The sequence below is a fragment of the Tachypleus tridentatus genome, chromosome 12 (genome assembly GCF_004210375.1).
Source record: "Tachypleus tridentatus isolate NWPU-2018 chromosome 12, ASM421037v1, whole genome shotgun sequence".
Taxonomy (NCBI): Eukaryota; Metazoa; Arthropoda; class Merostomata; order Xiphosura; family Limulidae; genus Tachypleus; species Tachypleus tridentatus.
The window spans coordinates 2,778,370-2,805,613 of NC_134836.1; the positions used below are offsets into that span (position 1 = coordinate 2,778,370).

At 33.0% G+C, this 27,244-nt stretch overlaps 2 protein-coding genes across 13 annotated transcripts in view; one reads left to right on the plus strand and one right to left on the minus strand.

The window, feature by feature from the left end:
- LOC143235108 (kelch-like protein 24) overlaps positions 1 to 1,784 on the plus strand; it is a 41,579-nt gene extending 39,795 nt beyond the window's left edge. For all 4 annotated transcript variants that reach the window (XM_076472929.1, XM_076472926.1, XM_076472928.1 and 1 more), the window contains one exon: positions 1,213 to 1,784. In XM_076472929.1, the coding sequence (XP_076329044.1) occupies positions 1,213 to 1,245 (33 nt within the window). In that variant the 3' untranslated portion in view covers positions 1,246 to 1,784. The remainder of the gene's footprint in view (positions 1 to 1,212) is intronic.
- A 130-nt stretch (positions 1,785 to 1,914) lies between these two features.
- The window catches only part of LOC143235109 (serine/threonine-protein phosphatase CPPED1-like), a 29,346-nt gene continuing 4,016 nt past the window's right edge, over positions 1,915 to 27,244 (minus strand). For 5 of the 9 annotated variants that reach the window (XM_076472932.1, XM_076472930.1, XM_076472931.1 and 2 more), the window contains exons 3-7: positions 20,087 to 20,296; positions 18,890 to 19,015; positions 12,143 to 12,372; positions 8,454 to 8,646; positions 1,915 to 7,874 (exon numbers count right to left, since the gene is read on the minus strand). In XM_076472932.1, coding sequence (XP_076329047.1) covers positions 7,666 to 7,874; positions 8,454 to 8,646; positions 12,143 to 12,372; positions 18,890 to 19,015; positions 20,087 to 20,296 — 968 coding nt within the window. In that variant the 3' untranslated portion in view covers positions 1,915 to 7,665. The remainder of the gene's footprint in view (positions 7,875 to 8,453; positions 8,647 to 12,142; positions 12,373 to 18,889; positions 19,016 to 20,086; positions 20,297 to 27,244) is intronic. The other 4 variants (XM_076472936.1, XM_076472935.1, XM_076472937.1 and 1 more) reach the window with 2 other exon arrangements.

Sequence of the window (27,244 nt, forward strand, 5' to 3'; positions counted from 1 at the left end):
ATAATGCTGTGTTAATTGCTTGTGTTTCAACTTGTGTCATAAAAATGTTGGCTAGAACTGGTGATACTGGGTTGCCCATGCTTAGGCCATTTGTTTGTATATAGTTGTGGTTATTGAACATGAAGTTTGTCTTCATCGTGGTGAATTCTATGAGGGTTGCTAATTGGTTACTGGGAATGTCTATTGATGGGTTAGGGTCTCGGATACAGAGTTCTAAGGCTATCTTGCAGGTTTCAGTGGTTGGGACTTCTGTAAAGAGGGATATGACATCGAAACTGGCCCTTAAGCCTTTATGATTAAGTTGATTTAGATTAGATTTGAAACTAAAAAGAGTCCTTGATGAAAGAGCTGGCTGATGTTACATATTTGGAGAATGCCCATGCTATGTATTTACCAAGATTGCAATTAAACGAATCATATGTGGACATTGTTGGTCGTAGTAGACAATCTGGCTTATGAGATTTGGGGATGCCACATTTGTGGTGTGTGAGTCTATCTTGCGTAGGTAGGAATAAAGTGTTTTTGAAATTGTGTTGGCTTTTTTCATTTTTAGTTGCATTTCATGTGTCTTTGTTGGATTTGTGTGTATTGGTTTAAATTTGTGTCTGATAGGATGTTCTTAATGTATTCAGTTGTGTTCATTATGACTATAGCATTTCCTTTATCTGCTTTAAAGGATTTTAATGGAATTAATGTCTTTTTTTGCAAGGTCGTGTTTTGGTTTTCTGTTTTGTGAGAAAATTCTTTGAAAAAATCGTTTAAGATGTTGTTTTTAGGTGTTTCTAGAAAATATTAATTTTTAATTTTTCCTGGAAGGCTTGGCTGTTGGATGTCAATACAATTGTCGAAATTGCTTTTTTTCTGTGGAAAGTATCACAAGTCTCCTGGCTCGGTCTTCTAAACATGCAATGGTCAGCTGCAAATTCCCTTAGTTAACCTGAAGATGACCTGAGAAGGTGAAGACATATTGTTCTCTATTTTAATAGTTTTAATACCCATACCAGCTGTCTTGAGATACATCTTTGGTGTTTATTGTAAAACACTTATTGTTATGTCTGAATTTGTCCATTTCATTTTCTTGTTGGAAATGTTGTAAAGTTAAGAAATAAAAGAATCCACTCAAAAAGCTGTCTTTGGACTTTTATTTATAGTATTCAGTTGATTTCCTCTCTTTTCAAGAAATGTTAAATTTAGTTGTTTTTTTTCTCACAGGTATCTGCTGTTACATCCATACAGGAAGGATGAAGATTTTGTTTTGTGTCAGACTAATTTACGAGAAAGAAATCTCAATTCAAGACCATGTGCATGTTTAATTTTACTGTGAAATATGTGGAAAGTTCACTTTTCATAACAAGTGCTTTCTTCTATGTATGTTTACTGGGTGCCAGTTTTATACATTTAAGTATATACTGTCATCTGTGGATTTCAAGCATGCTCACTTTAATAGTTAAATATAATGTTTCTTCTACAGCACACATTGAACTGTGTTTTAAAGCTAAAAAAATGTTCAGTCATTTCATGTATTTACAGTTAATTATTTGTTTACTAGGATAATTTTAAAAACAATTATTTTATAAAATGTATTTCAGATGAAGACAGTTATTACAGTTTGGCATACGGTTTTCTTAACTATAGAATTTAAATTGATTACATATATATTTAAACATATGTTCATAGGTTGTCATAAACATGGTTATTCATAAAAGCAGAGAATACAATGATGAACTGTGTTAAAAAAAAAAAACTTATTGGAATAAATATGAAAGTAAAATCTAGAAAAAAAATTGTCTTTAATATTGCAGAGATTGCCATTCATAGTCATCAAAGTCACTATATATATAATAAAGACTAAATATTGTAAAGACTTTTGCTCTTTAGTTCTCTAAATAATGATCAACAGATGGCAAATTGTTATTAGCATTAGGAAATAAAATTTTAATTTCAACATACATAAAAATACATTTTTAATCAGTAAATAGAATATTATGAACATTACATTATTTTAAATTTTCATTATTGTAAGATTCACAAAGAAATACTGTGAAATGCATTACTACACCACACCTAGTTAGTAGTTATAGAACACCAGATCATACACTACCAGACTTTTTTGTTTCTGCTCATCTGCTTAAAATAGACACTTGAATTTAACTTGTACTTTTAACTTCTGAGTGGAAATACCAGGAAAACAGTATTTTGCATGAATGTTAATTTTTTTTTCTGTGGTAAATAGTATAAAAAATAATTGTGTCTTGAAAACATTTGCAAATCCCTCCCACTCCAAGCCACGCACTTAATAAAATAAAAATATGTTGTCAAATAAAGCAGTTAAATGAGACCGTTACACAAATGAAAAAAAAAGAAGAAAGAGATAACTTGGTATGGATTTTCATTACAAGTATAGGAAGATTATAACTTCTAATATGGTACTTACCTTCTATCAAGAGAGTAGCTAGAAACCCACGTTCATTAGGTGGCACGACCAGCACGAGGGGATAATAGAAGTACCCCCAGAAAGAATCTGTACCTAGGGGAACTACATCACTTTTGAGCCAAGTATATACTCTTTGCCCATCCATGACATGTAGTAAATAAGGGATGAAAGAAAGAAGAGTACACCTAAGAGGGAGAAAAGTATGATGGGAGACTGATCCCAATTACGGTAATATATACGTAACTTGTGTAACTTAATCCCACAAAGTATAAAAATAGGTAAACAATGGATGTGCCCCTAGGTATAGAGTAGATAAGTCAATAAGTCAACTATATTCAAAACCCATGCCACTCAGAACCAACATCCATGCAGGGGTAGGATGAGAATTACATCATCTTTACCTCATGATTAAGAGACTAAGGGAAATTAAACCCACTCTGACTCCTGACCGTGACATGTGTTAGCTTTGATCAGTTGATCTGGTTATTTTACATATAGTATCTACATAATATAAACTCCCTATGAAATCCTCTGAATTAGATACAAGGGATACCAAAAAGGATAGAACAAGAACAATCCCCCTTACCTACACTATGGGCCACAATTTGGAAATAATACAGACAACTATAAATATGTGTATGGACTTGAGTTGATTGGTCCTACTCTACATCTAAAACCCAGCCACAAGGTTCCAACCTCCACACAGGCAGAATGAGGGCTCCAAATCGAAAGCCTGTACTGCATTTAGATGTTTCACTTCATTGTGAATGTATACTACATACTGCAGGATTGGATGTCATCTACACCCACAGAACATCACTGTCGTACTCTGCTCAGAATGGTTATCATAAACATCCATGGTTGACCACCTCTACAGCTTGAAACTGGAAAGTGATAAAAGACTTCCATTTTCCATTAGAAGAAAGGGAGGTGAGAACATGTTTAGTCCAGAGGAACATCATCATGAGACAGTGCATGGGTGACCACAGAACCCTATTTTGAAAAGCTGACTATACTCATTTATTCAACACAAGGGATGGGCTGTCTCCTTCTGCTTTACCCATGCAGTGCATGCAAGTATACGAAGCATCTACATCACAAGTTTATTCACCTACAAGCAATCTTGTGAAAACTCCATTTCAACAATGAGCACTACAAAGCCATAAAAGAACCTCATGAGCAGAAAGTGAGGGAGCCAAAAGAATGTGGCAAACTAACATTTCCATGCAGAAGGTTGTACTCAGCTGAGATGAGTGTTTAAAAAAAAAAAAGAAAAAAGACTTCTGTATATTGGGTAGATTGAAGAAAAGAGTTTTCGATTATGGCTGGCTAACTCTAGTCAGAAGCCAGTCATTCATATAATGTTGAATTCGCAAACCCCAGATCACAAAGACAGTAAGCAAAAGCTCTGACCACCTGACAAGAAGCAAGCCCAAAGGATAGAGCACCAAACAGATAAATTACTCTGTGATAAACAAACCAAAGATACTGACCATGTGACCATTTTTATTTGTATATAACTTTTAGTACAGTGTATGAGAAATAGATAAGCTTCCTCATAATGGATGAACCTAAAATATGGAGACTGGTGATATAGGGATGTGAAGATAAGCATTGGTGATGGTCATCTACAAGTCTGAAGAAAATTTCCACCACAGGATGAGAGTGACTTCATGGTAAAATAGGACAGTTGAATGAAATGATTGAAGAGAGACAAATCAATGACAGGCCTCCAAGTCCCCAATTTTCTTGGGAACAGCAGAGAGTCTGGAGTAAATACCTGATAAAGGAAGTAGAATAGGTTCAATGGCCTGCTGAGATAACAGTTCCTGAACTGCCTTCAACAGGTGCTGGCTGGTCATGGGATCCTGAGGTGGAGGAAAGGAAATGGATATAGGAGACACAGGAGATGGAGAAAAAATAGGATCACAAATCCTTCCAATAAAACTTAACCCAGTAATCCTTGATGGAAAGATGTTAGTGATGAAGAAAATCAGCAAACTGAGCTTCCATTGGAGCAGAACACACCAAACAGTCACTGATAATTACAGCGACATGACTTGTGGTATTGAAGGAAACAAGACAAGGCAGCCTGGAAAAAGAGACAGATAAGGGTTGGGAAGGGGAGGAATAGGAAATGATACTAGATGCCATACTGGGACCTGACTGGGACAAATGGGCAACAAGGTTGGAAAGGGTAGACTGTTGTTGTTCAAATGTAATGCATGATTCCAAAGACATACAACCTAAAGAAATGGAGCCATATGTAAATTTTGAAGACAATATTATGGTAAACAGAGGATAGCTGCAACCTCAGAATCTGCTGCACAAAGCTTCCTGAACCCTATGGCTGAACAATTCTGACTTCAAACTTACACCATCCTCAGGAATGCCAAGAAACCAAAACCGAACATCACTAAACATGAATGCAGCACACTGAACCATCTAAAATAAGACAACATCAATATTCTACCAGCAAACAAAGGAAACAGTAAAGTCATCCTAGACATCAAAGACACAAAGATCAAACAGTTAGAAATTTAGAAACTAAATTTCTGGACCGTTATTGCCAGAAATAATGAAATAATTGTGAGATTAACCACAATCTCAAAATTGTGAGATCCAATAAAAACTTCCCTCCTCAGTTCTACAGACTATCTAAGGTACACACACCTAATATACCTTTAAGGCCTATTGTCAGTGCTAGAAACTCACCTTGCCATAAACTGGCTCCCTTCCTAGTGCCTATCTTCTCTCCACTATGAGGAAACACTATCACATTCAAAACTTGATAGATTTCATAGGACAACTCAGAAACCCTTCACATCACCAGACAACAACAACTGAATGACAAGTCTCTACCACACAGAACAGAGATAAAAATAGATGCCATAAGAGAACTAACAACTATTTGCTTACAATCAACCTATTTCTAATACAACAAGAAATTCAACAAACACAGTCTAGCCATGAGATCATTTTCATGGAAGACTTTGAAGGAAGAACCCTTTCATCCACACCTTTAAAACCACAGAATAAACTAGGATAAAAATAGAATCACTGACACAGACAAATTCTGGAACACACACAAAAAAAAAAGTCAAAGAATCATTTTATATTAACACTATTAAACCTTCACTAAACAGAAATTCCAGATTAGAGGTGAGTAACCTGTGGCTACCACTGGTTGAGTCTACAGGAAATCTCTCTGATCAAAAACAGCAATAATCCAACCAATCATAACATGCTCTCCACAATCCACCAGGATACTATAAAATACTGACAACACCTTACACATACACTGAACTTAAGACAAAAGGCAGAAGACTTTCAAAACAGTCCTCTACACTTGTTTCTACACGACAGGCAGTTGCTATCCGTTTTACAAAGTTTAATCATAAAACTTAACAACTGCTGGTCCAGAAGAGAACAGTCTGCACAATGATATGCAAGAGTAAACTACTCTGAAGCCCAAGGAGGGCAAGTCATGCTAATCCTGTTACTTAATTGTGAGGCTAATTAGTCAGAACGTACTCAAATATCCAGAGAGAGATGAAAATCCAAATAGGGATGGGAAGATTGGTCATGCAGTGAGGAAGAATACAGTTCACAGGAAATATGGGAAAGGGATAAAACATCTATATCCAATAAGACCATGTTAGGCTTAGCTGGCTCTTCAGGCAGAGCATGGGAAGGCATGCCAAAGTCAAAAGAGTCCACATGAACAGGCTCAGCTCATTGAGGAAGAAGCAAGGTCTGGAGACAGAATGACCCATGTAATATTCAATACCCCATCAGGGTGCCCGCATCTGAGGCCTGAGACATAATGCTAATCACACATGTGACCATCAGTGGTAACATGAACTTTGGAATTCATCAATGAGGAAGAGTCAACCAGTAATTGAAAGTATAAATAACAATGTCATGGTTATAATATGGGATTAAAGAGAAGTTAAGAAAGACCATTTTGTGAGTTTACTAAAGTTGAACATGAAACTAAACTAAACTAACAAAAAGGAACATGTATGAGCAAAAGCAGTGCCAAATAAGAAGCAACAATTTGGTAGTGTCATATAGATGATGTTTCGTGCCACACCCCTACCGATAGAGAAGTAATGCATGATGATTTATTTGCATGACAAACATGTTGCAATCATTCAATTCCAATAAAAGAATATAAAATGCTTGTGGCATGTATAAAGAAAAATATGCATATATAGCAAGCAGCAATGGATGAGAATGGATAAACTGCTGAGAAGAGGGAAATATCATGTTGGAAAAAAACACATAATTGAAACTATGCTATTACAAAAATATTCCAATGTTTCATAGCTTTATTAGAATTATGAATCAAATTTATTATCTCTTTATAGTTCTTTATCACTTACTTTTTCATTCACTTCATATATTTATTTCAACTGTAGTATATCAAATACTCGCAAGCATAATATAACCCTGAAACGTATGTAATGGGGTTATTTTTTAAAATTCTAAATAAGAGAAATATTACCCTGTATGCTCATTCCTTGACAGTTGCAATTTTCATGTGCTTAGAATGTAGACTACTGAGTACTAACTAGGTTTTACTATATTTTAACCATTTTCACTTAGGAACAGTTAGATTGAGAAGCTTAATACTGAATATTCTCATTCTAGAAAGTTTGTATTATAATGATTGGTGATCTAGCAACTTTAATGAAATATGAATACTGTACATTGTTAAAATAATAATAAAAAATTACATTCCAGAAAAATTTACTTTCTAAACTGCGAGTACATATTATCCCTGACTGTTACAAAATATTTTATCATTCATCATAATCAGAATTCACAGAGGATCAAAAATAAATTGACAACCCAAGCACCTTCAGAAGAAAGAAAGTGTATTCTTCTGAAATTCCAGTGAGATTATTTTGAATTTTGTGCAAGTTCTTTGTATTTGAATGATTTTTCATACATATATACACATAAAATAATGTGGACAAAAGAATATCAGCATACAAGTTCCATCATCCATGGAATAATTACTAAGTTATGATAAATGTGTATCCTGCCATTCAGTATCATGAACATTCAAAAATTAATTGTTACACACATTTTTTATTATATCAGTAATATTATGCTGCAGTTATCTTCATATTAATTAAAAACTTTATATTTATAATTAGTTGTGTTAATCTGAGTATATAATATTCCAATGTGTAGGTACACCCTATGACACTGCAAGAAGTCTATAGACTGGTAAGATTGATTTCAGTAGGTAAATCCTCAAGAGCATAATAATCATGTTTAATTGTCTCTGAAAAAACTCGAATAATTCTCATTCCAGATTTATCTGTTCCCAATTGTGCTCCAACAGCTGAAGTGGTCACCACTTCTAAGTTTTCATAAGATCCTCCTGCATTTCGATGATAATGGCCACAAAAGATAATTTTTACACCTATTAAAATAATTAATTAGTATCTGGGTGTGCACTATAGTAACTTCTTGCAGTTTTAAACTTCAAACAATTTTCAATACATAGTGCATAAAAAGAGTAACATGATTTTTTCTATCAACATTTATTAGAAAATTCTAACTTAATATAATTATTGGCTTTAATTATAGGTTTGTAAATTGGATAAATTAAAATCAAAACAGATAAAAAGTGTTTTTTGCTAAAACTTGAAATGGTCTTGAGTGATATTTTTAATTTTGATAATGGTCTGACACAATTTATATAAAATACACAGAATAGAAAAGTGGTTTGATGAGAATTTGAATTTCTTTATAGGGGAAAAACTAAATATAACTGACAAACAAAAAAATCTTTTTTTTGTATTATATGATTTTAATTATATTTAAGCCTTTGATGTCCTGCATCTACTTTAATCCACATTTTCTAGGAGTTGTTCTACAAATAACTCAATATTTTCATCCTTATGCACTTAATTTTTTAATCACTTAGCTCTTAAAATATTATAGTAGCAACAACTTTTTAAACTTCTTATAATGTTATATTGTAAGATTACAAACTTACCTGCCTCTTGAAGTTTCTTTAGCATTTTTATTCTTAAATCTTTATCTATATTGAAATACTCCTTTTCCTCATCAGGTTTAAACAGAAACCATGGAATATGTTGGAATACAACAACATGTTGAAATGCCCCTAATTTTGCCAGAGAAAGCTGTTCCTCTAACCATATTTCCTGTTCTCTAGCATTGTCAAGCACCTAAGTTAAATAGTGGAAGATACTACATTAACTTACATAATAGTTCCACGAGATCAAATTCAAGATGGATTGTAAAATTTAAAAAACTTTTAACTAAGCTATAGCAATTTATGGGACAGCTTTTAGTATAGTACAGTAACGATGTGATGAGAAAGTCTACAAAAAAAACTGCAAAGTAAAGAAACAATAAGACAATCTATACAAAGCTAACATTCAGTCAACCATGACACACAAGAAAAAAAAATTAAGTATCCTTTAAACAAAAATGTTTTACATTTGTTTAACTTTGTATTTTACTTTGTTTTATTGGTGAATAAATATCTTGATGTTAGTTAATAAAAGCTTCTGTATAAATTTGATTTAATTAATAAAAAAAGAAGTTGATCAGTATGAAAACAAGAATGGAATTTATTTTTCAGTTTACAAGATATATAGCTGAATATTCTCTTTATTTCCTGATTTATACAGAATCAATAGAGGATTTTTTGTAAATCTGCTAGGTTCAGTAAAACTATTATCATTAATACAGATCATGGGGTATGTACTTTTAGTTATTACTTTTATCAGTAGCATTTTGAGCAGTTGGCTTCTTGAACTGAAACATTTAAGCACCAATACTTTATACCTAAAATAAATCAAAACAGGTAATTACATAATCACTTTTACACACAGCTTATGATTTTTTTTAGAAAATTCAAACCTTTTATTTTCCCCTCTCCTATCCTATTCTATAGGCCAAGAATTTCACTGCTACATGTCTTTACCTGGTCTCTACAATATATACTTGTAGTCTTTATGGTAAAAACTGATGCATGTCAAATGACAAGTTGATAAGTTATAAAATGTCTTGAAATCTAACTTGTATAACAATAATCATTTCAAACATATATTTTCTTTACAATTACACACATCAAAGGCTAAGCATGCATAAAAGTATTGCAAACTTAAATATTGTATATAAACCTAAGGAGAAAGGCAGATATGGTAAAGGATAGACACTACAAACATGGTTCCATATACAATTCCACATTCTCTAAAGACTATGCCAGGCAATAAGTGGGCAGGCCATTACTACTACAAAGAAATATAAAAACTGTAAATGACCAGTGCCTAATGTATAAAAAAAAAATTAGTTTTTTTGGGGAATAAAAAGTGATCCAAATCAGTTAAAATATTTTAAATATGTAGCAAATGTAAAAATAAAGGAGATAAGGTAATTAACATCAATACTTCAACTTACCTTTAGGCTTAAAAGTTGTATTAAGAGAGAAAGATGTAAATGGCATTCAATGCAGAAGTATGACTGACATCAATACAACCAATTCTAGAATTTGAAAACATGTTCAAAAAAGTACAGTAACTAAGAATATAAATACCAAAGTCTGAAAGTTGCCATAAACTCAAAGAATGCATAAACTGACAGACTTAAGATAAATAACCTGACTTATTTTATTTGATATCGCATAAAGTAAAGAAAACAATATCTAATGTGATGAAATTGGAACCACCATTAGAGTATGATACAAAGACAAAAGCACTAACCTAGAGATGATCAAGAATATGAAAATTATACTAGAGATATTGAAACTATTTTATAGGAAAACCTTTATTAATTGCCCAGAAAAAATATATAGTCTTTATAATGAGACAGGCTCACAAATTAACTGTGATATTGGGGCCAAATGAGTTTTACTGTGTACATAGGTAGATAACAACTGGTCCTCACCAAAACCACTAATGGTCAGAATGAGATTTTTTTTTTTAATGAAATCAAACGAAATCTATAAAATAAACTTCTTGAACTTATAATGCAGCACTCCCATACAATTTCTACAACAAAGATGAATAAGATATACATATGGCAGAGACATCTTCAAAGGAAAACTCTTAAATAATATAACCCATACACAATCATTATGGGCAACCTAAATAAAGAAGACAGGGCTATCCATCTGAAACTGACTCTAAAGGAAAGTTTTATGTTGTTGTTTTCTTAAATTTTGTGCAAAGTCAGATGAGGGCTATTTGAACTAGCCATCCCTAATTTAGCAGTGTAAGACTAGAAGGAAGACAACCAGTTATCACCACCCACTGCCACCTCTTGTGGTGCTCTCTTACCAACAGATAGTGGGATTGACCATAACATTATGACACCCCTACAGCTGAAAAGGCAAGCATGTGTGGTGTGATGGGAATTCGAATCTGTGTCCCTCAGATTGCAAGATGAGCACCCTAACCACCTGGCCATGCTGAGCCTCTAAAGAAAAATAAGAAGCAACAAACACTAAATTTTGATCAAAGGTGAAGATTTGGTGACTAGGGAAAACACATCCCCTCTTCTCGACAAAAACTTCACAGAAGAATGAGTAATTAAAACACACAAATTAATTAAAATATCATGATAAATGACAAACTATTGCTTTGCAAGACAAAACCCATATTTATGAAAATAAAGGCTTATCTAAAGTCAAAGAAGAATCAGTCTTGGTGATGAATTTTGTAAGTAGCTGAAGTAAGTTAGCAAATAAAAAAAATTCTGGAGAAAGATTCCAAGCAAATCTGTAAAAAATATGTTTATAAGCCTGGTTGTCCTTCAAGTAACAAGATGGTTTGTTACAAGTCTAAAGAAAAACAAGAAAGTGATTTTCTCTTTAGAATACAGATTGGACTTGTGACAAAAAAGAAAGCTAGTGCAAACATAAAAGCAAAAACAAATGATAAAATATTACATAAGGAGTTTGTGAAAATATGACAAATATATAACTGAGGAGAAAAAAAAAGCAGAGCTTGGTAAAATATCTAAATGTTGGTAAAATTAACAAAAGTAATGAGCAGACAAAGTATACCATCTTGAAATGTTAATTGTAAAATATCTACATTTTTTACAACTGACATAATAACATATGTAAACAAATTCTTCACATTTTTTGATAGCCTTCCAAATATGTGATAACATGTGAGCACAACACTACCTTTCAAACTTTTTATGATATGACAAAAATATCAAATAATCAGACTAACAGTAATTAAAATAGAATTTATCAACATGTGTACTTTAGTCATTTTGTTGTTACAAAAACTTCATCAATGAAGCAGCTATTGTAGATTTTTACCAATTATGAATGTTCTAACTGTGTAGAAGCTCAAACATTAATATACACTATTCTCCTCTGGTGTCAAGTTTTTCATGTGAACAATATGTTGTTTTTGTATCACAGAAATAAAATACTGTACTAATAACTGAAAAGCATGCTACGACAAGGTTTGTGGACAACATACACCATAAGAGCTGTAACTCCACTTTTGAAAGCATATTTCACTTACTTAACAAATTTATTAAAAATGCAACATTCAGAAGAACATGACAGAGGATGTACAGACAATTGTACACATGGAAGCATAAAAACCCTTATTTCACATATAACGACTTCACAAACAGCACAGCCACACACGACAGGACAAAATACCACTAAAAATTCTTAAATCTAACACGTACCATACTTGGGTCTTGAAAATATTGAGAGTTCAGAACTATGCACATCATCCCTCCACACCAGAAAGAAAAGTAATCATCTCCAAAAGTGTTCTTATAAGATTTTATTGAGTCTGGAGTTGGAGTGTCTCCAATATCATGATTTCCACAAACACAAACCAGAGGAATTTCTGGATCTAATTCACTGAAAACTTTCTTGAAATCAATCTCTTGGGGTTTACGTAAAGCAGTTCCTGCATTAGCAACATCAAAATAATACTGAAAATTATAACTACAAGTTCAGCTCTCAAGAGTAAGTTCCATAAACTATGTACTTATGCTATGTATATTTGGGAAATTAACTCTTAATGCACCTCTTCATACGATACATTTGTAGTAGTTTCACTTTCTTAATCAATCTTGCAAAATTCTTAAAAACCTCACCTGATCAAAATGTTAAAGTACATAACAATAAACCCAACACTTAACATATTTTAACATACCCTATGACAAAATTTTTCTTATCAAATCACTTTCAAACAAAATATATAAGAAAACCCTCCATTACCTCAAAACACATTTTCACAGAAACAAACAAAATCCACTTGAAACAACCTTGTTTACTTTCAAAACAGATATTTACACACACCACTTCAGGGAAATCTCATCTCCACACCAATAACAACACACAACTTGTAAATAAGTAAAGCTGGACAATTAGTAGAAGTTGTGAATCAATTTATTGTCAGTCTCATCTTACTAACTGATTACATTCTACTCATTAATAATTTACAGTAGATGGCTAGAAAGAAACATGAGTAAAAATGTTATCATTCAAAACATATGACAACTGCAATTAGAAATCACCATAAATATAAAAATAATATTCAATAAATAAGGAGTTTAGTCATAAGAATATTATGTCATCATACTGGGCTCATTACACTTACCTGATATCTTCCCATTTAAGAATAATTTCTGTAGCTTTCAAAAACTTTCCTTCAAAGCCATAAAGTACTGCTGAAGTAGCTTATATTAATTTTCATGTGATGTGAAAATTCTAATTCTTCCTCAATACTATCAATATTTCCTCGTAACTGTTTTAAAAACTATATTTCATTAGTAAATGATTAAACCATTTCATGTGATATAATTAAATGAAATTAAGCCAAGACATGTACAATAACTAAGTAGAGAAAGAGAAGGGAAATGCTTTCAATTATGAAATGGATAATACACTCTCAAAGGTGGTAAAGTTATTATTTGAGATAGGAAGGAAAAATCTAAAATACAGATTGATAAGTGCTTTAGAGGCAAAATTTTTCAGAGATGTAGACAAATTAAAATATGAACATTATTTACACAAGTTACTTTAAATGAATGAAAGAAAATGATATAAAACTGACTTGTAATTTGTGGTGAACATTTCATCAAAAAAAAAAAAACGTTGAGGAAAATGTATCATCAGGTACAATAATTTAGAAATAGTGACTTTGTTAATCCTAAATAGTTGTATATGAAAATAAATCATACACAAAGTAGTAGAAAGCCTGTAAAAAACTGAAAATATGACTAATTTCACACATACAGATGGATCAATGTGTACATGGCATGATGTTTTACAGAATTACATCTAAAATATAATTTAAAATGTTATTATCAGAGTATGTTAATAAACTTGGCATCAAAATGTAGCTTATAATTCAAATATTTATATTATCTAAGTTTTAATTATTAATTTCAAACAAATATTAAAAACTTGTCTTCACTTGAGATCATGTGAATTTTTCTTACAGGTTTTATATACTCACTAATAAATAATTACACCAATTAAAAACAAATTATAACTGATTACAACTATTATTTTCTCTATGCTAACCTTGTAACTACCAAAAAAAAAATTTTTTTTTTCTTTTGAGAATGATTTCAAATTCTAGCTTTGAACTCATAACAGTATACATCTATTTATACTTAAATTTTATTTCTTTTATTGCCTTTTAAACCATATCAAATTACTACTACTATTCACATCATTATAAGTTGTAAATCACTCAGGCCATAGGGCAAGATGCAGCTCATATTACGCAACCAAATTACATTACTCATGAACTATTCGAAGGTATTTGTTTTCATGCCTTGTGAAAAATTATTATATTATTATTGTATATTTTACGTAATCTAACCTTAAGTAATCTGAAGAGTTTTCTATTTTTATATTTTAGTTACTTTTACAAGTAAAGAATACTCATCAAAAACAAGAAATAAAGTACTTACCACAGGAGTTATTTGTATTTGCTGTCAATAACTCAATGGTATTAGTACACAAAGTAATTTTTATTTAAGTAAAGAATGCACCAAAGAATATACAATAACAACATACGAAAAGTAGTTAACATCCCATAACTAGCACAATTATTCTGGCTTTCTAATTATGTTACAAGAGCCATCACAGTGTCATACAAGCTAATCAGTGTGTTTCCCATAGTAACAAAGCTTGCACTGAGAGAAGTTAACATTTTTCTGTACAGAAAACAATATGATAAAATGCATCACAACTGAAAATCATAACTACAAGTTCAGCTCTCAAGAGTAAATTCCATAAACTATGTACTTATGCTATGTATATTTGGGAAATCTAACTCTTAATGCACCTCTTCATACGATACATTTGTAGTAGTTTCAGTTTCTTAATAAATCTTGCAAAATTCTTAAAAACCTCACCTGATCAAAATGTTAAAGTACATAACAATAAACCCAACACTTAACATATTTTAACATACCCTATGACAAAATTTTTCTTATCAAACCACTTTCAAACAAAATATATAAGAAAACCCTCCATCACCTCAGAACACATTTTCACAGAAACAAACAAAATCCACTTGAAACAACCTTGTTTACTTTCAAAACAGATATTTACACACACCACTTCAGGGAAGTCTCATCTCCACACCAATAAAAACACACAACTTGTAAATAAGTAAAGCTGGACAATTAGTAGAAATTGCTAATCAATTGATTATATTCTACTCATTGACAATTCACAGACATATTTTTACAAAAACTCCCAATATTCAATTGAGATCACATGAATTTTCCTTTACAGGCTTCATATCTTCATCAATACAGAATTTAACCAAGTAGAAACACATTATAAGTATTAACAAACAAGAATGCTTATTCTAGTTATGCTTACTTAGAAAGCAAGGTACATTATAGTTATTTTGAAATCTTCGATCTGAGTGACTGATATATTTTAATTCTAAAATGTATATTTGAAAGCAAAATAAATTATTTTTAGTTCACCCACATAAATTGTAGTGTTTTTATTTTCAAACATCAGTAGTACAAAAATGTACTGAATAGTTTCTAAACAAAGTAAACAACTATGAATATATTAAACATATTTGGACATCTTTGATAGAAATTATTTTGAAATGAATGTGCATGTGATTGGCAATCAGACATTAACCTAAAACATCAAGTCTTCAATCACTATTCTACAACTTTTGAAAACACTTGACTGGTGGAAAATAATTAAAAAGATTGGAATTCACCAGAACCAGAAAACAATTTTTTTCACCATATAATTTTGTTTTAAGTATCACAATGTAAATTACCATGTTATCCTGTTATACACTGAAGAACTATTAACGGCATTGTAAGATTTGGAATTTTCATAAATTTATTGTTGAGTAAGTACAAGTTTAACAAAATAGTAATCAGATTGATGACAAAACTTATTTTGTAGAAAACGTTTAAGTAAACAAGAGAATCAAAAATTGAGCATGCTAAAGGTAACTAAAGTAGAAATTTGTTTTGTCACCAACTGTGGAAAAAAGCACAGATAACCCACTGAGTAGCTTTGTGCTTAACAACAAATATAACGGTAATAATTAATCACTTGAATAGTTAGTACAGCTGAAAATGGTAATAATCAAAATCCCTAACTTCAATTAGTTGTTCATTTTAGTTAGTTGTGGCACTATTTGATTAAGCTGAGTAAATTTAGATTAATCAAAAATCATAAATGGTAATACTGATTATTTTGGTAGTTAGAGTAACAAAACAAGATAATCAGAAGTATTAATTTATATTACTCATTAATTGTACATGACATTATTCGATGAAATCAATTATCATGGGAAATCAATTAATCAAGTATATTGCCAAACTCTATTGAGTAGTATAAGTAGATACAAAGAAAGGTCCAAGTCAAATAAATTACAATTATAGGTAAAATGTAAAACCTTGGATTTTTTTAGTTTTTATACACAAAATATATTTCAAGTTGATATTCATCCAAATTAATAGAGTAACTTTGAAAACATTGTTCACACTAAGTTCTTGCTAGACTGTCAACTTGTACTCCTACAATACCTTTTCCCAAATTCACTAGATTTCTGTTATTATGTTTAGACTCGAATGAAGTGAATACACACTTCAAACTGTATTATGTTGTAGATCTGCCACTCAGCTTAATCCTCTCAGATTCAGAAAGTGTTGCTTCTTTTTTGCTTTATTTTGGAAAGCAATGAAATAGAAATTCTCTCTCTCTCTATCCTGAAGAGTGATTGTATAACTATGCTATTGCATTCATACTGAACTACTATTTTATTGTGAATGTACATCAATAAGTTTGGTATCAAATTTTAGATATAATTCAAGTTTTAGTATTATACATTAGATACTTTCTTCATATAAATTTAATTGATTCAATAAATGTATTAATATCTCACAAAATAGAAATGATAGGCAATTCTAATGTATTCTAAAGACAGTTGGTATGGGCATTAAAAACTTTAATTAAAATAAGGAACAGAACAATGTTTCAACTTTCTTAGAGCATGTTCTTTTATTTTAAGTGAGTTTTTTGTTATCATGAGATAGGATGTTCTTATATCACAATTTCCCAATATCAGTAATTTGAGTATTTAATTCATAAGAAATTATTGACTTTGTATTTGTAGATCACAAATGTCTAGTTTTTACCAATACTGTATTCAGCATACTCTGACACACAGAAATCCATACTTAAAATTCTTTTTACGTTTTTAATGCCCATACCAACTTTCTTTAAATACATATCTATCTATCTTTTCTATTTTCTGAGATATTAATATATTTATGAAATCAACCAAATTCTCCCCACCCACCTCTTCTATTGTTGAAAATACTTACTAACATATACCTAATTTGCTCAATGACACGTATAACCAACCAAAAGCTCAAAATGTCCCTCTAGTGGTTTTCTCAGCTTCTACAAGGTATCTGCACAGGAATCTCTCTTTCCATGTTAGGTTCCAAGTGGTAAGGTAAAACATCAATGAGGTCAAAAGGCATATTTTTAGGCCCAAATACAGCTTGATCACTAAGTTTGAAATATTAATATTGTAGTATTCTGTAGTATTGAAATTCTAATTTATGATTTTTTTTGTTATTTCATAATGCATATATATAAAACCTCAAAGAAAAAATTTATTCTACACCCTCCAGATGCAAAATCTGATAATATTTACCAGCTTAGGGCAAGCAACAGTAAACAACTACAAAGTTCTTAGCTAGAAGAGATAATTGTTTTATAAAACTTCTTATTCACCATTCTGTGTTTCAAGAAAAATAACTGAACTTTAGAAATTTGTTTATAAATAGTAATAATGTTTATACACATGTGATGAATTATAACCAAAACTTGACTATGTTACAAAATACTAGTCCACTAGAATGGTCAAGACAGGTTATTTGTAAAGATCAGTTTTATACTCTTGGATACAGTAACATAAGTACATTTGAATCATGTCATTCTAACTTTTGTGATATCAGTCAGGTAGGGACGAAAGGTCAATAAAATGAAAATGTGTGTGTGTGTGTGTGTGTGTGTGTGTGTGTGTGTGTGTGTGTGTGTGTGTGTGTGTGTGTGTGTGTGTGTGTGTGTGTTATAACGTTTGTTATAATGAAAAACAAGCCAAAACAAAAAAAATAAACAAAATTAAAAATGCTGCACTAATTTCAAGGATTCCAGGACCCACATTACGGTTGAGATGCACCATCAGTCAGTCTTAACCTCCATACCCCAGTCTCATATAAAGAAATAAAGGAAAGGAATAGCAGCAGAAATTAAAATTAAAGATACAGAAATAGAAATTAGGAGAGTGAGATGTGGGTGCTCAAGTCCACAACATCACAGACAGTTGTGGGAAGGTCATTGTTCTCCAAAGTTAGTTAAACATTCCTCTTAAAGTTAGCATTACAGCTCCCATTATGGTAGAAAGGCACTAATTGGTAGCCCAGTAAACAAATTATACTAATATGAAGGGTCCCATCCAGTTATCTAAATTAACTAGTGTAACTCCCAACCACCACACATTAAGTCCACTGTAACTATCATGCTCTACAGAAGCCATTATATGCTGTAAGGTGTACATCTACATAAAGTAGTTCCTAGTTGTTAAATGACCTTATTTATAACTAAAAAATAGTTATTAGAAATGTTTCATAAAATTCCATTGTTTATTTTGGAGAATGAATTTGTGTAAATAACAGGATGAAAGGATTCAGAACAGGACATGAGATATCTTTTGCTATTACATTTGATAACATTGGCAGTAATATAATTTCTATAAATCAGCTTGCTAGGCTAAATTATAGTTATGTGAGACATCTTTTGTTATTACGTTTTATAACATTGGCAATAACATAATTACTATAATCAGCTTTCTAGGGTAAATTGTAGTTTCACAATATGTTATTAGTTAAGGTTAGTACACTTACCTTCATAAAGATTGAACAATGTAACGGAAAAGTGTGACATAGTCAGCAACAAACCAAAGATTAAGACTGATAGAGGGTGTATTCCCACTGTAATGTGGGTCCTACGTTTCTGGTCACCTCCAAAACCTAGGGTACATTTATATCCCCCATTATAACTTGTAACCTGGGATCCTACAAATTAGTGCAGTGTTTTTATTCTTATTTAGTTGTGTTTGGCTTATTTTTAGTTATAACAAACTAATATTATGAGTCAGAGGTTTTGATATGCTGTTTTTAATGCAAACCTTCCTTTTGATTTTAGTTTAATTCACTTAATCCTATCAGCATTAATTTTCTCTAAAAACACACACAAGTATAATGTTACGAGATTCAAGCTATGTTTTTATGTTATAATTTGTAGTCGTTCTAAGAAGGAAAAGCATAATTTGTGTCTATTTCCAAGTTTTGTATAAAAGTTATGAAGTCAGACAAATCAACCAAACCCATACAAACATAACAGTAAAAATAACAGATAAAATAAAATGGCTGGAGGGGATTGGTAATTATCTAGAGATTATAAAGATTTAACATGCAGATTTGAAAATTTTCTGATGCATAAAATTATTTTTAATGTTAAATGAAAATTACTCAGTGTTGGTAATCAAAATTCAAAAGGAAAAAGTGTACAAGAAAAACACTACTAAAAAGTTAAAACTTAATTTTAAAAATCTTATATTTTGCATATATAAAAGTCTTGTAATGTTTACAGATAATCTACAAATTTTTGTAAAGATACACTAACTGTACTAAAAGTTATAATATAAAAACTAATATAAAAAAGCACAAAATGATTATGAGACTGGTAGAAATTTCCAAAAAATAAACATCAGCTTTGACTTTGGTATATCAAACTGAAACATTATTTCACTTTTATTGTGTTGTGGCAGGTCTTGAAGACAACATACAAGGGAAAAGAATAATTCACACATTACGCAAAGCAAAGAGGAAAGTGATTTGTAACTGGGATTTTTTTTTATCTGCAAATTGCAATGTGAACCTGGATATTTTGTCTTAGCCCAGATATATAATTAAATTAGCAATTAAAGAAAAGAATCTACTAGACAGTGGGACAGAATATTCAATTATGACATTTCTAGCATACAACATTAAACCCAAATAAAGTTAGTCATATAAAAAACAATACAATAGATCACATACCTGGAAAAGCATGAATCAGGTCACCACATACAATAAAGAATCTTGGTTTAGGCGTCATCTGATTCACAGCTTTTATAGCTTTCTTTGTTAAAACAATTTCTTCTTGCCAGCCAGGGTTTTCTTTTTTTTTGACGTAATCTTCAATCATTCCAAACTGAGTGTCGGCTGCTTGAATAAAACTGAATGGGCCTTTCCATAATCCTTCTTTTTCTGCCAGAAAAATAAACAATATATTCCATACAACTTTACAAAAAATTTATTATTTATAAAGTGCCTTTGCAAGTAATAATATCTCTATTTTATTTATAATAAAAAGACTTATTTACAGTTAGTAATTTTGCAAATTATATGTGCATATAATTCTATTCCTGCTTGAAAGAAAAACTTAAATACTGACTTCACAGAAACAATGGACAAATACATATTTTGCATTTTTTATTTTAACTTGAAACATGGAAACAGTGATAAAAACATGTTTTATAAAATGTCAGAAAATACTGCAATCACATACTTAATGTACATTCCCTAAGATCATTCAAAAATGGTTAACAACTATAGTGTTCAGTTAAGAATAACCATAGTTTTTCATACCTTTGGTAACCCATACTCTAATTTTATGCAAAACAAGTACATTACGAAAAAACTGCTATTGAAACTCATGTCCATAAATGCTCTTTAGGTACTGTTGAATTCTAATGCAAGAAGTAAATTCAGGTGAAATTCTTAAAATAAGCAAATAAATGAAATAATTGGAAATATTCCATGAGAAACTCAAAGCTCAGTGTAACCACCAATACTGATCTCTGACAAACCAGTGGCTATCACTGCCATATTAATGTTTTCCCTGCAGAGCTGGGATTAAAGCTGATTTCAGTCACTCTCCAGATTTGTAAATGTAGTATGCAGCTTGAACCATGATTGATTTGTGAACAAGACATTCACCCTTCCTGTACCTGACCAATTCATACATACTTGACATGCAAAATTTTGGATAATATGCATATTAACTTCTTGTTCTGGTTTTTGCTTATTAGTGGTCTAATAGAGTTTCACATCCTTCTTGTTACAATTACATCCACTCTGAAGTACTTGGCTTTTATAGCCCCACAGTGGCTCAGCAGTATGTCTGCAAACTTACAATGCTAAAATCCAAGTTTCGATACCCGTGGTGGGCAGAGCACAGATAGCCCATTGTGTAGCTTTGTGCTTAATTCAAAACAACTTGTCTTTTATCTGTTTCTAACAAACCTGTTGTCCTCCATAGTATAGAAATGTCCAAATGTTTTCATTGGAGTCTTGGCATTTTTCACTATCCATCAGAATCTCTCTATACACACTGTTCTTATTCTAATTGCCAACTAGAAGCAAACTGTACTATTTTCACTTTCATATTCTACTGAAATATGTATCACATCAGATGCTTGATCACCTACCAATTTCTTTGCATAAAAATTTATCAGGAGGGCCATTTACAGTAATTTATATACTCCCTGTTATGTTTTTTTTAGATTACTAAACCATTGGTGCTAAACTTTTTTTTTGCTTATTTCCAATTTTATGGAAACAATGAAATAAAGCTACAAAAGTTTTGTTCCAACTTCAAATTATGTCTTTTATTCCTTTTTAGCTCTCTGTATATTTTCTTGGGATGGTATGCTTTGAAGTATATGTCTGGATAGATAGGAGGTTTAGTCTTTACAGTATCAACAAATCTCAGTCATTTTTCTATCAGTTTTCTGCCACACTCAACATAGCCTAGTTGGTCTAGGCTTCCCTGTAGTTTCTAGATATTTCTCCAATACATCCCTCTTTACTCCTCTAGAGAGCCTTGAGAGGGGATTAAATCTTGGCATATTTATAACAACTGGTCCTGAAAGGTCATTATTCTCAGCTGTAGAGTTGTCTTCAGCTGCACTTGCAGTTCAAATATTGATTTTATGTAGCTCATGAGAAAATTAAATAACACCTTCTTTTGCTCCTGTTGTTTGTTATATAATACTTGAGAGATGAATACCAACTCATTAAATGGAACACAATTTTTTTAGTTTACTTTGCAGCTCATCTAGTACAGGAATGGTATTTCGCCATCTCATCACAGTGATGATTGATTGGTCGGTTTGGTGTTTTATAACACAAAGTAACTAGGCTATCTGTGCCAAACATTAGATAAAAAGTTAAAATTAAACTAATTTAGTAAAATTCATAAAAATAAATTAAGGTAAAACAAAACAAAATTAAAAAAAACAAACATAAATAGCATTAAACCAATGTTTACCTCTACTCTACAGCGGTAAGAGAAAAACTACAGTAATACAAGTTGTAAACAACTTTCTGTAGCATAATTGTAATTATTATAAAACTCACTAGGAAGACTAACAGGTAAGTTCAAAAATCACCATTAATCACCTGAAGTTGGCCTTTCCAGTCCTGGTTCCAAGTTATTTGACATTATGGCCATTTTCAGAAAATAAAGTAATAAAAGTTTTAAAAGACTTGTAGCAAAATTTTAATTATAATTTGCCAGGATGAATAACAGATAGTTCTAACAGCAGAGTTAGTCACCTGAAGATGGCCTGTCCAGTCCTGGTTTCGAGTTATTTGACATTACGGCCATTTTCTAATTTCAAATTGAACTCGATGTACTTTGATTCTTAAAACAGAATCACATTAAAAAGATTGAATATATAAATTAAAAACTGAAATTGTATTAAAAATATTAATAGCCTTTAAAAAACTAAAAACATTTCCAAGGTGGACAGTGTCAACATCACAAATAACACTAACATTATGGAGAAACCTTGGGACAGAACATATTTAAAATGGTGCCATCTTGGAGAGTCATAATGATGGTAAGACACTAAAATGTGGCTTACTGTGACCTGAGTGTTACACAGATAACACGTTGGTGCATCAGTCCCAGATAAAATTAACTGGAGAGTTAAAAACTGACCAATTCATAGTGTAGTTAGAGCAACTTCCTCTTTCTGATCCTTATGGTAGCAAGACAGCCAAAGTTCAACAGAAGATTTTATTTGGAAAAGCTTGTTTTCATGTTGCTCACTCCAAGTCGAAAAGTCGAATGTCAACTGACACAGAGCTGAGGCATGAATACAGCACCACAGTTCATGTATGGAATAGGCACAGCAGTGATAGTGCCAAAGCAGACAGATTTAGTTTGGTGTGATGAGCTCGTTCCTGCTAATACCAATGTGGCCCAGTATCCAGAAAAACTGGATAGAAGTAGATGTGAAAGAGAAATGGGCCAGTTGGTTTTGAATATCAGTGAGAACAGAGTGCGATCTAATGTGAAGCGTTTCCAGGGCCAGTAGAGAACTTAGCAAGTCAGTAAAAATAGTGCAATTTGAGTACTGTGTGATCCAAGGCAAGAGAAATTGGGTACAGTGCAACAGTGAACACAGAAGCTGTAGAGAAAATTCTGCGCACGACCACCGAACCACAACAAACCATGGCAGAGTCCACACTGATTTTGAACCATTTGTATAAATAGGAATGTAAGGATGGTTTGTGAGATGTTCAGCATATAACAGACAGTATTTCCAATCAGGAGTGTCTGGCTTTTCTCAGATAACTTAAAGATAGGTCACATTTGGAGACTGTAATAAGCCACGGTGGGATGAGCACACCAGTAGATACAGCAATGTTATCCAAGGACAGACCCAATTCATCCAACTGTGTCTGGATACGAAGACCAAAAGCAGCAAAGACAGATCATCTGTTATGAAAAATTATGGCCCACTGAGGGAGGGAAACACAACCCCAGGTGGTATGCTTTGGTAAGGAACGAAGTTTTGAAGCATGAAGTGAAGACAGTTGCAAACAGCAGAGGTGCAAAGAAGGTTCATGAGGCCCTGTGTATAAGCTCTGAACTGGGGAAGTGTGGAAAGCCCCAGTGCAGAGCCAAAGTCCTTGATGATGAATGGGGTCCAGCATCTATAAAGCCGAGAGTCTGGCAGAGCCACAGACCAGTGATCCATAGTTGAGTTTCAATCAAATAACAGCACAATATATCTTTAGCATGAAACATCGATCCTCTTCCCAAGTGGTAGAAGAGAGACCACGAAGGTTGTTCAGTGCTCTTGATTATTTGACCCTAGCTGCTTGATGTGTGGTATAAAGGTCAGCTTATGCTCAAAGATAAGCCCCAAGAACTTTGTCTCGTCTCAGGGACCACAAGCAGCACAACTTAATCGGTATAGAGTTCAGAATCAGGGTGAATACCCTGTCGGTGGCAAAAGTGCATGCAAATGGTTTTAGAGAGGGAGAAAGAAGTTAAATCCATTTGCTGTGGTCTACTTCAGTAAACAACTGAAGGCAGCCTATAGCTGCCGCTCAATATACCTCATGTTCGATGGCTGACACAAGATGTGAAAGTCGTCAACACAGAGCCTGTTTGCAACAGTAAGAGGGAGTTGTTTAGTGATGGCACTAATCTTTCTACTGAAAAGTATGACACTCAAAACAGCCCTGAGGGACTCAAAGTTCTTGTAGAAAAGAGCAGGAATGTGTCAAACCCACACAAATTTGCAATCACATGTCCATTAAAAAAATTTTAATAAAAATAGGCAAATGGCCATGTAAACCATATACACACACACACACACACACACGGAGGTCTCACAAAATGCCGTACTTCCATATTGTATCAATGTCAAAGAATATTGATACAAGATGTTGTCGTTTTGAGAAAGGCTTCTCTAATTGATGTTTCAAGTCAAATGAGGTGGTCCATGGCGGAGTGCTGTCATCAGAATCCACACTGGACAGGTGAGAGGAGGTTGTTTGATTTGAGGAACCAAACAAAAGGAGCATTAACACCTCTCTAAGGTCTTATAGAGACAGCTTATCAAAGCAATTGGACAGTAGTTTGAAGGAGTCTTGGGATCCTTCCCAGGCTTAGAGAAAGGTAGGACAATAGCCTGGTGCCAGGCATCAGGAGAAACATTCTCCTGCCAGATCTGGTTAAAAACAATCAGAAAAATAGCAAGAGAAACAGGAGATAGATGGTGCAGCATTTCATAGTGTACATCATCAGGTCCGACCTATGAAAGGCCAGTTTGAGTTCCACCAGTGTAAAGGGATGATTACTGTCATAGAGACAATCAGCTCAAAAAGAAAGAGGTGACTGCTCTGCCTGAGTCTTGATGGCTAACAAGAAGAAACAGAAGTACTATAACCCAGCAAAAACTTTTCACCTAGAGTATCAGTGATGCTCCAGGTATCAGCTACTTCCTGGTCATCAGAGAGCAAGATTGAGAGGGATACAAAATTATATTGCCCACTAACCATTCAAATCTTGTCCCATAACACTTTGGAACTAGTGGTAGAAGATGTGCTAGTTGTGAACTTAATCAAAGATTTCTTCTAGCTTTGACCTTGGAAAGTGATATGGTGCAAGAGTAGGATACCAACGAAAAGTATCCCATGCCCATTTTTTAGCCTTCCATGCCATGGATGAGGATATCGTGGAAAATGTGTTGAGGTTTTAGAAATACACTGAGCAGCTGCCTGTATAATACAGTCAGTTACTTACTCCATACAGTTGTCTATTGATGGCTTACAGACAACGGCAGGATCAAGTTCAGTGATAGTAGTGAAGAGTCCCCCAGGATTAAAAAGGGAGACAGAAACTGTTCAATGAATGCATCAAGGGCTGACTGATCATAGGTCTCTCCATGTGTAGAGAGGTCAAACAGTGATGGTAAGACCCAAGGAAACACAGATGGCTACGGCCTCCAGGGGTGTGTTGAGTAGCAAAGACAGGGTGGGCATATGCTGATCAACCAACAGTGCCACCCTTCCATGCACTCATCCATCACACAGCCTGTCATTTCTGTACAAAGAAAACCGCTGAAAGGTGACTGTATCAGCAGGTGTCAAAAACGTTTCATGACATACAGGATGGTAGGAAACAATCAGCACTTTGATGTCACCCAGATTAGAAAATAAACCTCGACAGTTCCTTTGTATCAAGGTAGCCATTTTTATTTATGTATAGGCAAATTGGGTGGAGAGCCCTTCTGTTTACGACCACATCTTTTTCCTTTATTGTATTTATTTGAGGGAGGTGTGTCGACACCCATGGATCCTGCCCTGAGTCGACTGGGCAGGTCTTTGCTGTTGGAAGAGAATTCCAGTGACTGATGACATGAATGAATGATCATTTTGAATTTTGGGGTGGGAGAAGAAGATGTACCTAAGGAAATGCCCGTATCTGGAACCAAAGGAAGTGGAACTTGGGTTTTGCTGGAATGTATGTTAGGAACAGAAGTCAAAATACTTTTCATTTGGTTTCAGAACAATTCTTTTGGAGGCACAGAGAGATCTGTCTGCACTCCCACTGTAGTAGTGGAACGAAGTGTAGCAGCATACGTCCGAGGTGAAGTGGTAGACAGCAACTTTTGAGCCTCATGGTGAGTAATGTTTTGAATCATTTTCAAATGCTGCACCTTTTTTTCTTCCAGCCATTTATCACAAGAACGATAGTAGGAGAGCTCTCACCCATTGCAATTGATGCAATGAGGATCCTTTTCACACTCATAGGCATTGTGGTCCTTGCCACCACAACGAGCATATTTAAGGGAAACACAACATGATGTCTTCAAGTGACCAAACCACTGACACTGAAAACATCTGAGAGGGTTTGTAATGTATAGCTATACCTTGTAACTGAGACAACCTGCCTTAATGGTGGCAGGTGGATGTGATGATGTAAATATTAAAATGAGGACACTGGTTGGCATCATAATTCCATCTTTGCAAGTGGAGAAACACCTCACTGCAGAAACTCCTTGGGTGGAGAAGCCAGTGAGAAACTCTGACTCCTCATGACAAATTCACAGTAGCATAAGGCATAACCCCCAATCACCTTTGAAACGCAAGAGGAATTCACTGTGTTGAGATATGGATGTTTCCACCAATATGTCACCAGAGTGAAGCTTCTTTACTGACTTTGGAGAGTCAGTAAGTCCCTTTTGAATAAAAAGGGGAGACATTTGCCATAAATGTTTGTCTAAAAGCTAATGTAGTATAAGAAAATGAGGTACAACAAGTTACAGATGTTGAAGATTGAAAGTGTTCACAAAACAAATTTTTTAACTTGCATATTTCTAAAAAAAATTGACAAAACATAAATTGTAC